We start from the raw sequence: 13,133 nt of genomic DNA on the forward strand, positions 1-13,133 counted from the left end.
TGCTATCCTATCTGCCACTGCTGTGTGGCAATGTTTCATAGATGTCTGATATTTTTTTAAACTGCCATGCGTTTGTGCTGCTGCTCTGTTGCTTACTTTAGCCAGCCAGCTCGCTGCAGCCTTTGGCCTATATTAGTGAAAAATAGTGAAATCAATATTGTGAGCTGTGAGGTTGTTAAAAATGCCTAGAAAGGCCTGAAAATCATTGTTATTAAGATTAATAATACTGTAGGAACAAAAACAGGCCCAAATTATGTGGTTTTAGTTGTTTTTATGATTTAAGAAAAAAATCCAGATCCAAAACACGAAAACAAAACACGGAGGAAAAAATCCAAAACCAGGGGAGATCCAGATCCAAAACCAAAACCAAAACACGAGGGTCGGCTCACATCTCTACTTAAAATCGATACAAAGAATGATACTATTCTAATTGCCCACTGGTAACATCCTGGTAGAGGATTACAATCCGCACATGGATATCAAGATATTATAAATATATGTATCTTCATGTTCTATTAACCTCTGGTAGACACTATTGGTTACCAATGCAATTAGTATTATGGGCAACATACCCTTCTGAATTGATACAGAAGACGAAACTAGATTGAGGCTTTATGTATATCTTTGATTGTTGATATGTAAGGATATTACTTATGTTTATTTATTTTTCAATTCCTGGTATCAGACTGCCATTTTACTGATACAATAATAGGGTAACACTATTTCGCTGTTATACTTCAAAATTGACCTAACCATGTATGGTATACCCTCTATTCACTCTATTAACTGATGACAACCTCAATCAGAGTAACTCTCTCATTGCGGGTTCTATGCATTAAGTAAGACCCACAACAGCAGAGGCGAAAAATTGAGTAATGTTGCGGTTAGACTGTTGTTTCTAGTGGTCCAACTGTCCCCAGTTATCTCTCACTCCTCATTGATGGCGGTATGCTACGTGAGGTGAAGCAGAATTAAGAGTGACAGTATCTTCCACCCAGACTTTCCTTTTATTTTCTGCAGTGTATTACACAATGACAGGTTTAACTCTAAGGTATTTATAGTCAATATATGAGGATTTCACAATATGCAATTATTTTACAACTAGTATGTGTGTTACTCTGCTATTCAAAGCTACATTTGAATTATAATGCTGTCTAATATATTTCGCCATCTTAGTGAACAGTTTTGAACTACTGCTAATTTTGAGATTAGACCTAATTAGTAGGTTATTAATTACAAGCTAACATTGTCCTGACTTTTATAAAAGGAGGCACTAACACTGATTATCCGATTAGAAGCCATTTAGTGATGTTTCCCAGCAACACTCAATCTCGTCTCATTTTGGGATTGTTTGATTTAATATACAGGTGGGTGTGATGACGTATACCATTCGCATATACATGTTCTATGTCTTATGTTGTACGTTGGTGTTTGTCCATAATTAATATATGCCAATAAAAGTTATATTTTAAATAATAATACAACTAAATCTTTAAGAGTGCTCACAAACAGAGTTTCTTTTCTTCTCTATATTTGGAGCTGATAAGGTGCCTATTTGTTAAGAACATTTTCCTTTGTCGAAAATGAAAACATGTACATCCTGTTAACCACCTTATTGTCTCACACAAGTTTCACACACTGCTGTCTATAGCCTGATTATGTGTTTTCACTTGGGACTTGGAACTATCTATTCCTCCTTCAAGCATTAACCAAAAGTAATACTTGAATTCAGAATCTTATCACACATTCAGATACTGTGAAGGCTGATCCAACACATTAATTCAATCATTCGTACGTACAATGGTCAACACATACAATGGTCGTTACGTACAATTATAACAGTCTTTTAAATAAACAAAAAAAAAATATTGTTTCAATTATTCAATGTCCGGTCATGAATTAGATAGTAATCAAATTTTTACTTATGCTTAACAATTATTGAACAGAAAATTATTATAGTACAAAGACAAGATAATACAAAGATAACATTTATAGTTCTGTGCAGCAACATGTCATCCTAGAACTACATTCCCCAGTCCTCTCTAGCAGCCTTTAGTCAAAATATTTATACTTTTCTCTATCTCTATTAATTTACATAAACATGACGTTAATTTTAAATATGAATCATTATAGTGGAATATCCAGAACTTGATTGGATGCAACCTCCATCTTGGTGGCCTTGGCTTCACCTAGCGGTCATCATTGGTCGATAATTACATGGGATGCTATTTATCCAAGATCATTTGGATGTTTGGATGCTATCCGAAAGTTATCGTCATCTCCGCATGTGTATTTCTTATCTGAAACATATGTCAGAACAAACTATCGAGTGCATGGGGGCCATTTTAGGATTCACTATTTTATTTTTATTTGATAGTTATTATAAATAGACCTTTTCTACATCGATATTAGTTATTACTAATAGAACTTTTCTACATCGATATTACTTATTACAAATAAACCTTTTCTACAGCGATATTAGTTATTACTAATAGAACTTTTCTACATCGATATTAGTTATTACAAATACAATTTTTCTACATCGATATTAGTTATTACTAATAGAATTTATGTATCAATAGTCTGCATTGAATTTATAAACTTTTTTTATAACTAGAAATGTTTTTCTTTAGAACAGTCTTATCGCCATCATAATGTTTATTCTAATCCAAGGTTAGAGAAAGTTTCTAAAAAGAATAAATATATAACATGAGCCAAATGTAATAGGGAGAGAGTTTAGAAAATGTGAGCGATTAGCAGTAAACTCTCACATTGGTCGAGTGTTAAATTCAAAATGAGAAAACATCTGGATGACAGCTTAAATTGTGCGAGTTTGCATATTCTCGGACTCTATTACATTGGGCAAGTTTAAAAAGTGTTAGTGTTTACTGCTAAACTCACATTTTCTAAACTCTCGCCCTATTACATTTGGCCCCATGTTCCTTGTTCTAATGAAAAGTGCTGCATTGTTATTTCTCATTATTTTTCTGTCACATTCTAAATCATAAACATAATTATGTACTATTCTTTGAAGGTTGTAAATGTAATTTGTTCTAGTATGTTTAACAAAAATTAGCTGCAGCTGCATCTGTAAAATGTCTGTAGTAGCCATTTTAAATCACAACTTTCTAAAAACTCTTGATTCCTTTATTAATATATTTTTGCAATACCTATTATCTTATTAACACACTCTTAGCCATAATTACTTTACTGTTAATAATAATTAATATCATTAATCACATAAACATATCTTGGTAAAACATTTTAATTTCAACATCAATCTTTTAAAGAACAGTATTATAGATACTTTATTAAGTATTAATTAAACTAATAAAATGACTAGAAAGATACTATTATCTTGTACTAACATTTTTCTTTAGAAAAAAAATGCTATTGGTAAATTTATATATACATACACAACGTGCATGCATAATTTACTCTCTGAAAATCTTTCTCAGATTATTAACTTTATCAATTTCATTTTCACTTCCACATCTCAGCCAGCTGTTGCTCTTTAATAAACGAGTGACTCTCTTTTTGGCTGTGCTGAACTCATACTGACGATATCCTTCAAAGAAATACAGGAACCCTAGGGATAATAAGAAAAACAAGTCTTTAAATAGATATTTTTAATTCCCATTCATTATAAACAAACAGCAGTGTCATCACAAGGGGGGTGCGGGTCGCACCCGGGTGACACCCGCCAAGGGGTGACACCAAGGTGCAGGCTCCCCTTCAGTGAAAGGAGCCGGGTGCTGCACTGTAGCATTAGGTGCAGTACTTGGTTCCTGTTACAGCGAGGGAGCCAGCACTCCGCACACTGCACCTCCGGCAACTCCCACAATCCCATCGATAATCACGGGCCGGGGTTCGGTCAACGAGGCCACGCCCCTTCCGTGTGGCCCCACGCCTGCCCATGAGATCCCGGCCTCTTATTGGCGGCGTGTAACTACGCCGCGCACATGGCATCCTTCCCCGCACCGGGTGCTACAGCGGGGGGGGGACACCACTGACAAACAGTATTCATGTGTTTAGTTTTTTGTCCTCAATAAATCCTGCACTTCAGGGATCCTTACTGCTACCTAAGACAGGGAGACGGCTCTTAATGCTGCCCTTAGCGCTGTGCAAAACTGTTAAGTAGAGCTCTATCGCTGCAAGCCAGCTCACTTATACAGCTGTTCCCTAGATGTTCCCTAAATGCTGAGGGCAGAACTGACTACTATAATCTTTTGAACTATTTTTATACAACTCCTTGAAGACAAACCAATGGTACTAGTCACATGAATATTTTCACATGAGCCGAGGTAGCAGCTCAATTAGATGACAATGACACAGGGTTGACATCAGTGCTGGTATTAATTAAAATGTTTCATGTTTGTTCTGGCAGATAAAAGGCCCATGGATCAGTCTTGAAAAGGGTGGATCTGCTGGTCTTCTTCTTGTTGGGATGGAATTTTGGAATATTAAGGCTTAGTGGATTTCTTCTCTGAACTTCAGTTGCTTTCTTCCCTGAGTATTTTTTCTTAAAAATTCTCATTAAAATCTTGAAGCCCTTTCACTAATTATTTTACAGAAAATATCATAAGTTAAATGTTATTTACCATTTTTTGGGAAAACAGAGTCAATTTTGGTTCCAATGCCAGGGAAGCTGTCTGTTATTTTCTCAGGTGATCCAGCGTCCATGCTCTGCGTTTGCTCATCATAACTGTCGAAAGATTATGTTACATTACATTCAACAACTGAATAGTTCTAAGAACGATCTATATATGTGAGTGCATAGGAAGGATAATAGAATCATGATTTGTCGCTAGAAATCTGTAACTTAGTTAATTAGCTTACCCCTGCTATACCCACAATTGTAAATTTTTGTGTAGGGTTAATAGAAATAATGTACTGTTAGTTCAGCTTATTATACTGATTTCTTCATGGAAATGCACCTATAATTCAACTGGGTACTATGAAACTATGATCAACTTTTAATCATACTTAACGACTTTTTAACTCTCCCTCTCCAGGAGAAGCCCAGAGAGGAGTGGTAACTGGCCACTTCAGGGGGCGGGGCAGGGCCCTTATGTCATTAGGCCCCTGTCACAGCAAACTGCCGCAAAATGTGGAACCGTGAGGAGGGGCGGGGTTAAATTATGCATTTTTACGCATCATTTAGCCCTGCTCCCTCCATATGCCCCATCCACACAGAGCTGCGATTCCCGGCTATTATCTCCTCATACTGCCCGTTTCACTAGGCAGTGGGTGGGATCCGGGAGATTTGGACAACTCTGGGTGTGCAGGGATCTACTAAAAACTTCGGGAGTCTCCCGCAACTTCTGGGAGAGTATGTAAGCCAGGTTTTAATACTGTTCCTACCTCCAATATTTGTCATCTACGAAGAAATATGTTTTTCCTGATGTTTCGTCATGGACAGCGGCATCAATACTTCTAACAGTCCGTGCAAAACCAAACTGGTAAATGCTCTTCGGAGAGTCCTTTGTGACTTCATAACCACGTATAGTCCAGAATTTAGCACCTAAGGAAACATATAGATATTGCATTTTTGTTATATATTATATTTCATATGTGAATTGTTATTTTAGCTTCTAATGATACTCACCAATTTATTATATTTTTGAAACAATCTTCTCTATCTGCACTATTTGCGGATATTTTTCTAGGTAAATTTTCCACAGTGCAGAAAAACACATTAATATTGTATTTCAATGAATTACATATATATTTTTTTTATTATACTGGGCATGGATATATTAAAATAATAGTTGCCCTTATGCAGGTCTTATTAGGTCCACCAAGCAGCTCCCCGTTGATTAGGGATAACAGTAGCTACATGAAATGTGAGAGATGAAGGCGGAGATGCACTATGCCTCGGAGAGGGATAAAGCGGCGATAAATAAAGTACCAACCAATCAGCTCCTGTTACTGTACAGGCTGAGGTTTGTAAAATGACAGTTGGTACTTCATCTCCAGTCACATTATCCCTCTCCAAGGCTCAATACACCTACCCCGAATTGAGTAACTCTGTATCCGGAAAAAAGAGAAATTTTTTGATTTATGAACAAAGTTTTTGTAACATTGAGACTGCCATGATTATTAGGTATCCATATAGACGATTAAAGATAGAATATCCCCGCTATAGACAAAAGGGAACTTGCAGGGACAGCAGTTACAGTAACCACTATCCCTGTGAGTTATATACCCGGCATTTAGTAGAAGTCTTTCACAGAAGTGCAAGACTACTCCAGGGGAGATGACACTGTACCGGCGCACAGCGTCAGCTTCTGCCGTCGGCCAGAGGCTGCGGGAGAGAGATCTCTCTCCTGCTCCTAAGCCTCCATAGGCTTAAAGGAGTTTTTACACCATCTGAAAATGGAGTAAACTACTGTGCCAAACCCAGAAAAGCTTCTTTTTTTTGGAGTTTAGTACATAGGAGTCAGATGTAGTCCCTGTTGATAATAATAGGCACTGCAATCTGCAGTGCTAATTAGCACTTTGATTGCAATTTCTGTGAAATCTCCTGCATTGTGCCATTAGTACATAGCTACAATACATACATTTATGCAGAAACTGCAATGTATGGAAAAAAGAAGAAAAAGCTTTATACATATTCTCCATAGTTACAGTAGAAATGGTTGGAGGTAGTAAATAAGTAGGAAGGGCTACAACAGCTGAGAAGCCTTTTTGCATTGGTCACCTATAACGCATGCTTAGTGTTCCAGATTAAAGAATAATGCATATTAATAAAGTTGGTAGATAAAAAAAAAAACCTATGGAAATACCTTTGAAGATAAGAACTTGGTCCTTTTTCACATGCTCATAAGCAGCCTGAATGTGATCTGGAAGTGAGGGCCAGAAGGAGCTGATTAAATGGTGCTCCACAGTTGAATCCTGGGAAATTTGGCGCCACAAAGTCCTGTTGGACAATAACATTAATTGGTATAATAGAATGAATCAGTTTCTTTCAACTACTCAAGACACATTAATTTCCACAAGCCTTGTTACATTTGCAGCATAAAAAACAATTTGGAGATTGAGAAAACTGTATCTTACTTCTCTTTGAAGAAAAAGATTTCCCCACGCAGAGTCGTTGCAGCATCAAAGGTCATGCTTGGCTGGCAGGTGGATGAGTTGCTTGGCTGGCTTAGCTTTTCGGGTACAGTTAGATATTTAGGAGTTCTCCTTGCTCCTGTTATAATAACACAATTATGTGATATGATATATTAAAGCGGGTTGGGTACGCTATCTCGGCACTGATAATGCCAGCGGTCAGCATCTTGGCAGTGTAATCCCGACAGTGGAAATCCTGATGCATGCAGGTAATTTTTCTAACAATTTCCCTAACCCACCTTTCCTGCAGCCTAATAATAAACCTCCCCCCGCAGCCTAAACGTAACTATCCCCTCCAGCAGCCTAACCTTAACCCTCTCCTAATGCCTAACTCCTAACCTTAAACCTAATCCTAATACTCACCATCAGAATCGCAGCTGCTGGGATTCTGGAGTTGGGATTCTGAATGCTGTTGGGATTACGGCACATGGATTCTATCCGTCAGCATTGTCTGCGCCGTGATGGTGACTACATACCAATATAACAGTATCCTCTATTAACCGTTAAGCCATCCCTGATTACCCAATCTGTTTGAATCTAAACCATTTGTTAATTCTTATAATACAGTGAGGTTATGCTTTCTTACCATAGAGTGACTGAATTCCAATGATATCATCTTCAGAAAGGGGGTATTTACTGGGCTCAATATAATGGTAGGACGGGTACATCAGGGCCCTGGGGTCTCTGGAGTGTGCGAGACCAAGGGAATGGCCCAATTCATGAGTAGCCACAAGGAACAAGTTAACCCCTTTAAATAGACATAGAACTTCCATAAGAATATGACCTTGTAAATTCCAACACTGGAAAATTGCATTCAAATACACGATAATTAAACTTCAGTTTCAACAATATCTATTTTGGGATTCATCTGGTTTATAGATGTTTTATGAGATTGAGGGGTCAATCCTATTCCGTGCGAAGGGTGCAATGTGCCGTTGCAACGGTGTTAAAATGCCAGCAACGAGCCGGCACATTGCACCCTTCGCAGCCCGACTCGACCCTGAATTTGCTAAACTTTGCTCGCTGCCCTATGGGGCGGCGAGCAAAATATGGCGAATCTGGGTTGCCGTAAAGTGCGGCCACTGCCGCGATGACTCGCATCGGCGAGATCATCGCGGCTAAGAGGATTACCCCTTAGTGTGCCCAAAGTATTCTTCAATTTGTTAAACACTCACACAGGAACAAGCCTTTGCCAGGCATAGGGGTAGATTTACTAAGTCTTAAGGTGGGTACACACCTGAAAGATATATCTGCAGATCTAGTGATCTGCAGATATATCTTTAGATGATGGTCGTTCATACACACTGAATGGCCATCATCTATCCAGCAGCCGCGGCTCCTGCTGGCAGGGGACAGATGTCTGCAGATGGCCAGCAGATATATTGGCTGATCAATTGATCTGCCAATATATCGGCCAGTGTGTACTCAGCACCTAACTGTCATTTTTCAAACACTACCTGTAATGTGACAGGAGATGATTGGTTGGTACTTTATCTCTCTTTACCTTATCTCTCTCCAAGTTTTAGCACATCTCCCCCACAAACTGTGTATACACGTGGGTATATTTATGTAAATTGTGCTTTTAAATTGAAATTATAATAATTAATTTATAGTAAAATAAGAGAAAAAAAGTGAGTAACCCACCTTTGGATCCACTTGTCCAGAACTCATCTTCATCAAAGTGGGCATCTCCACCAATATCATAACCAGGGGGGAAAGCATGTGCCAGTGTTCCACTCGGACCATCAAAGGGAAAGTTGTCATTGTGTACTGTGGAAATATATATTTTACTATATATTTTGCCTTTCTACAAGTCTTATTGGCTTTAGGTTGTACTTTAATTCATGGAATAGGGAGCATATAAGAAGAAGTATACCTCTTGCTCCAAATGTAATCTCAATATCGGAAGTCCCTCTATAGACTCGTGTGAAAGTCAGGGGGACCACGTCACTCCAAATCTTGAACGCTCTATGAATAGCTATATCCACCTCAACTCTGGGCATATCTGGTGTATAATTCAAAATCCTAATAGAAAATGATTTAACTAATTCAGACTCTATTAAATTATGTAATTGTTACCACAAAATGGGCTTTTTAAAAAAAAATTTTTTTACCTGTATGTCAGTCTGCTATTCTTCCATACGGGGTTTCCTGGGGAAATGCTGAATTCAGACACATCAACAAACCCGCACCTTGGTTGGTGCATCATTTCCATGGTGTCCGAGTCCAGTTTCCCTGTCACCTCTAAGCCAAAAAACTGCTGCATTTGAATAACTTTTGCTGAAATTTGACTGGTGGTTTCCATTGATGACTGAAGTTCTCCATTCATCTGAAGATTGTAGTATTTTTTTAAATATTCCTAGAAGTAATTTAAGGAAGGTGAAATAACATTGAGCATTATTCCAACAAAGGTGGTACAGGTTGAGTCTCCCATATCCAAATATTCCGAAATACGGAATATTCCGAAATACGGAATATTTTTAGCATGACTGAGATAGTGAAACTTTTGATTTTTGATGGTTCAATGTACACATACTTTATTAAGGCACACAATTATTAAAAATAAAGTATAAAATGACCTATAGGCTGTGTGTATAAGGTGTATATGAAACATAAATGAATTTCATGTATGTACACAAACTTTGTTTGAGCCACAAAATTATTGAAAATATTGTATAAAATTACCTTCAGGCTGTGTGTATAAGGTGTATATGATTCATAAATGCATTCTATGCTTAGATTTGGGCCCTATTCCTCAGACATTTCAATATGGTATGCAATTATTCCAAAATATGGAATTATCCGATATCCAAAATACCCTTGGCCCCAAGCATTTTGGATATGGGAGACTCAACCTGTAAATGAAATTGCTAAACTTTATTCCACTTTTATTCTCAGAGTAATATATATATATATGCAAAAAATGCCCTGTGCTACAAATACTCAGCTGCTCCTTTTAGTAGATCCCCTGTTAGACGGAACCAAATGAGATAGACAGAGGGCGCTAGATAAACAACTTAAATAGTATTCTCCTATAGTAATAAGTCCAAAATTTGGTCTCTCTTTTCTTATCTCAAAACTTCAGATGAAAGTCTTTTCTTTGTGTAGAATCTCCAATGTGTAAACTTCAAATATGACCAATAGATATCTGGAAGCTATTCCCCTCACCAAATCACCCAAAGAAACCAAAGGTCAATCAGTAATACAATTTTCTCAATTTTATTAAAATCTTTATACAGAAGATATCTAAAAAATTGTGCTTACAGCTTAAAATGTTGTCAACATCCAATACCACTGTACAAGGAGATGGTAAGTACTCCTGTCTTTACCCTTTCGGGAGTGAGCTCATATGACAGGGGCCCTTTGCGGTAATGGATGAAGTACGTTAACCATAAGCATTTCGTCCATTAGAGTGGACTTCATCAGAGTTTATCAACACATTTTAAATTGAAATGATTACTTTACTGTGTGTCTAATCTCTAGTCTCGAATAAAATAGAATTCCAAGTGCATGAATTATGCTAAAAAAAATTGTATCACATTTAAAGTTTCAAATATAATATATTTATTAGAATGCATTTTAATTTTTCTTTTATATAATATTCTTTCAGTATGATAGCACTAGTACTTAGCATGAGAACTTAACAGCAATATCAAACATGTCTTTCATAGTACTAATAGACAATAACATGTCATGGTGAATTTAGAAATACAGTACAGATTTGCATACTCACTTCAGCAAATTTGTCATCCCTCTCCTCACTGTCTTGGGAAGTTGGTGCTGGGAAAGCTGAACAATAAGTTACAGAAAATAGGAGCACTAAAAACAATTTTTTCATGGCTGGTTCTTCTAGATGTCCTCAATGCTGTAAGGTTTTCTCCTTAACTCTGATTTTCTGTGAGCTGAACATACCTATTTATACAGTACCTGGATACCTCAAATGGTCTACAAAAAGTGACTCACCCTTTACAACTTCCTCCAATCACAGCAAAAATGTGACACGTATCATTGCCAGCATTGTATAACAAAGAGCCTAAAAAAGTAAAGCCCACACTTGTGCAACATTTTTTGAATGATTAATGACTTGAAAGAGGTTTTAGAATGAAACACAAAACAAGCCACATTTTTGTTTCTAAATATCACTTTAACACATTTAATAAAATATATGGCACAGAAAGAATAAAAAAAATATGCAACTAGACCATAAGATGTTGGTTAAGAATAAAATACAAAATTTTAGGTTTGCAGTTATATTTAAAGTATAAAAAGATCCAATCAAAAATCTTATAAAAGGCATATAATAGCAATAATATTGAATAACAATAAATATTATCAAAATAGCATAGTAATACATAATATTACTTAATAACTATAAAAACTTCATAAGATTATTGTTATGGTGTCTATGCCACAAGGATTTGAAGTTTTAGTGCTTGTTAACAAATATGCACTGGAAAAACACATATAAATGCACATACATTTAAAAAATAAATTTAATAATAATAACAATAATAATAATACATACTAACTATATAAAACTATTCCAATGGAGTCTAAACCGCAGTATAAATTCTACTGTTCATTGTTTTTTTAAGTTTTTAGTGCTTGTTCTCAAAATGTGTGGGAAATAGGGTACAAATATACAGTATCTGAAAATTAACATGTGTTTAAGCCATGCATTTTCTTCTTGTTTACATTCGCATTTCTTGCATTGCACTTCCGATTTCAATGCAATCTGTCATACCGTGCATTGAAACCTGAGAAATGGATTGTGCCGTGTTCTATACATTACTGACATTACAGTTGTTGGAATGGACCCTTGAACTCATATTTTTACCTATTTTTATGCTTTTTCGTACAATTAACATGTAAAAAGCAAAAAAATAAATAAATCAGATCGCTATGAATAAATCCTTAAGTATTGATAAAAGAGATAAAAGGCTGTACTTTCATCCTTGACTTCAACTTTTAAATTCTACTCCTACTTTATTCTATTCTTCTATTATGGACTATATAATCTACTCTCTATACAGTGCAAATAACTATTTAAACATCATGTAAAGAGGCTGATTAGCTTATATTCCTAAAATCACCTCCACGGTTCAGAGAATATAGTTTGAGCCAAGTTTCCTAGGCCAGTATTTAATTTAGGAACAATTTGCGTGCTAGTTTGTTCACATTTTGAGAATGGTATGTGTGTAATACTGCAATGTGAACTCACAAGTTAATGTGTCAATATGTGTATTGTTTTAATTGCTTATCATATTAACATGTTTAATTTTTCCACTCTGAACTCGTATGTAAGTAGGTATTGATATTTATTCATTTATTAACAGTTTCTTATATAGCGCAACATATTCCAGTGCGCTTTACAATTGGGAACATTAATAGAACAAAACTGGGTAATAACAGACAGACATGGAGGTAGGAAGGCCCTTCTCCCAAGCTTACAATTTATGGGGATATAGGCACTAATACACAAGGATAGGTGCTACATAGTGCATATTGGTCCAGCCAGATTGCAGAGGTTCTTGGTGGGCTGTAGGATCCAATCACACAGGGATGTTGGCCAAAGGTTAGGAGCATGTGAAAGTGAAGAAATGTTATGTGGGTGGTTCTGGAATCTGATAAGCTTGTTTAAAGAGGTGAGTTTTCATGGAATGCTTGAAGGTTTAGAGACTAGAGGAAAGTCTTATTGTGTATGGGAGGGCTTTCCACAGAGGTGCAGCCCAAAAAACTCCCGTAACCATGAATGGGAGCAAGTAATGCGTGTGGATGAGAGATGGAGCGGAGAGGTCGGGTTGGGAGATATTTTGAGATAAGTGAAGAGATGTATGTTGGTGTGGTTTGGTTAATAGCCTTATGTGTAAATAAAAGTATATTGTATGGAATTCGGAAGAAAATGTATAACCAATGGAGGGACTGACAGAGAGGAGCAGCGATGAATGTTTGGTGAGGAGGATCAGCCTTGCAGCTGCATTTAAAATGGATTTAGTGGTAAGAGCCTATTTTTGGGA

The 13,133-nt window shown here is 36.7% G+C and overlaps 1 protein-coding gene across 1 annotated transcript; it reads right to left on the reverse strand.

Moving 5' to 3' along the window:
• Positions 1-1,899: 1,899 nt before the first annotated feature.
• LOC148477467 (stromelysin-1-like) lies at positions 1,900-11,022 on the reverse strand. Its single transcript, XM_088456739.1, has 10 exons — positions 10,850-11,022; positions 9,231-9,475; positions 8,993-9,141; positions 8,761-8,886; positions 7,703-7,864; positions 7,060-7,195; positions 6,789-6,922; positions 5,365-5,524; positions 4,602-4,705; positions 1,900-3,589 (listed from the first exon to the last, which is right to left on the reverse strand). Exons 1-10 carry the CDS (start codon positions 10,952-10,954, stop codon positions 3,435-3,437), a joined length of 1,476 nt encoding a protein of 491 aa, XP_088312865.1. The 5' UTR covers positions 10,955-11,022; the 3' UTR covers positions 1,900-3,434.
• Between the last annotated feature and the right edge of the window lie 2,111 nt (positions 11,023-13,133).

Source organism: Taudactylus pleione, unplaced genomic scaffold (genome assembly GCF_031769625.1).
Source record: "Taudactylus pleione unplaced genomic scaffold, aTauple2 ptg000711l, whole genome shotgun sequence".
Lineage (NCBI taxonomy): Eukaryota > Metazoa > Chordata > Amphibia > Anura > Myobatrachidae > Taudactylus > Taudactylus pleione.

Coding starts and splice junctions, on each gene's coding strand:
- LOC148477467 (XM_088456739.1), bottom strand. CDS start 10,954: ATGAAAAAATTGTTTTTAGTGCTCCTATTTTCTGTAACTTATTGTTCA. Junction 9,142..9,230: donor AATAGCAGACTGACATACAG/GTAAAAAAATTT, acceptor ATTTTCTATTAG/GATTTTGAATTATACACCAG. Junction 3,590..4,601: donor CTCTGTTTTCCCAAAAAATG/GTAAATAACATT, acceptor TATTATCCCTAG/GGTTCCTGTATTTCTTTGAA.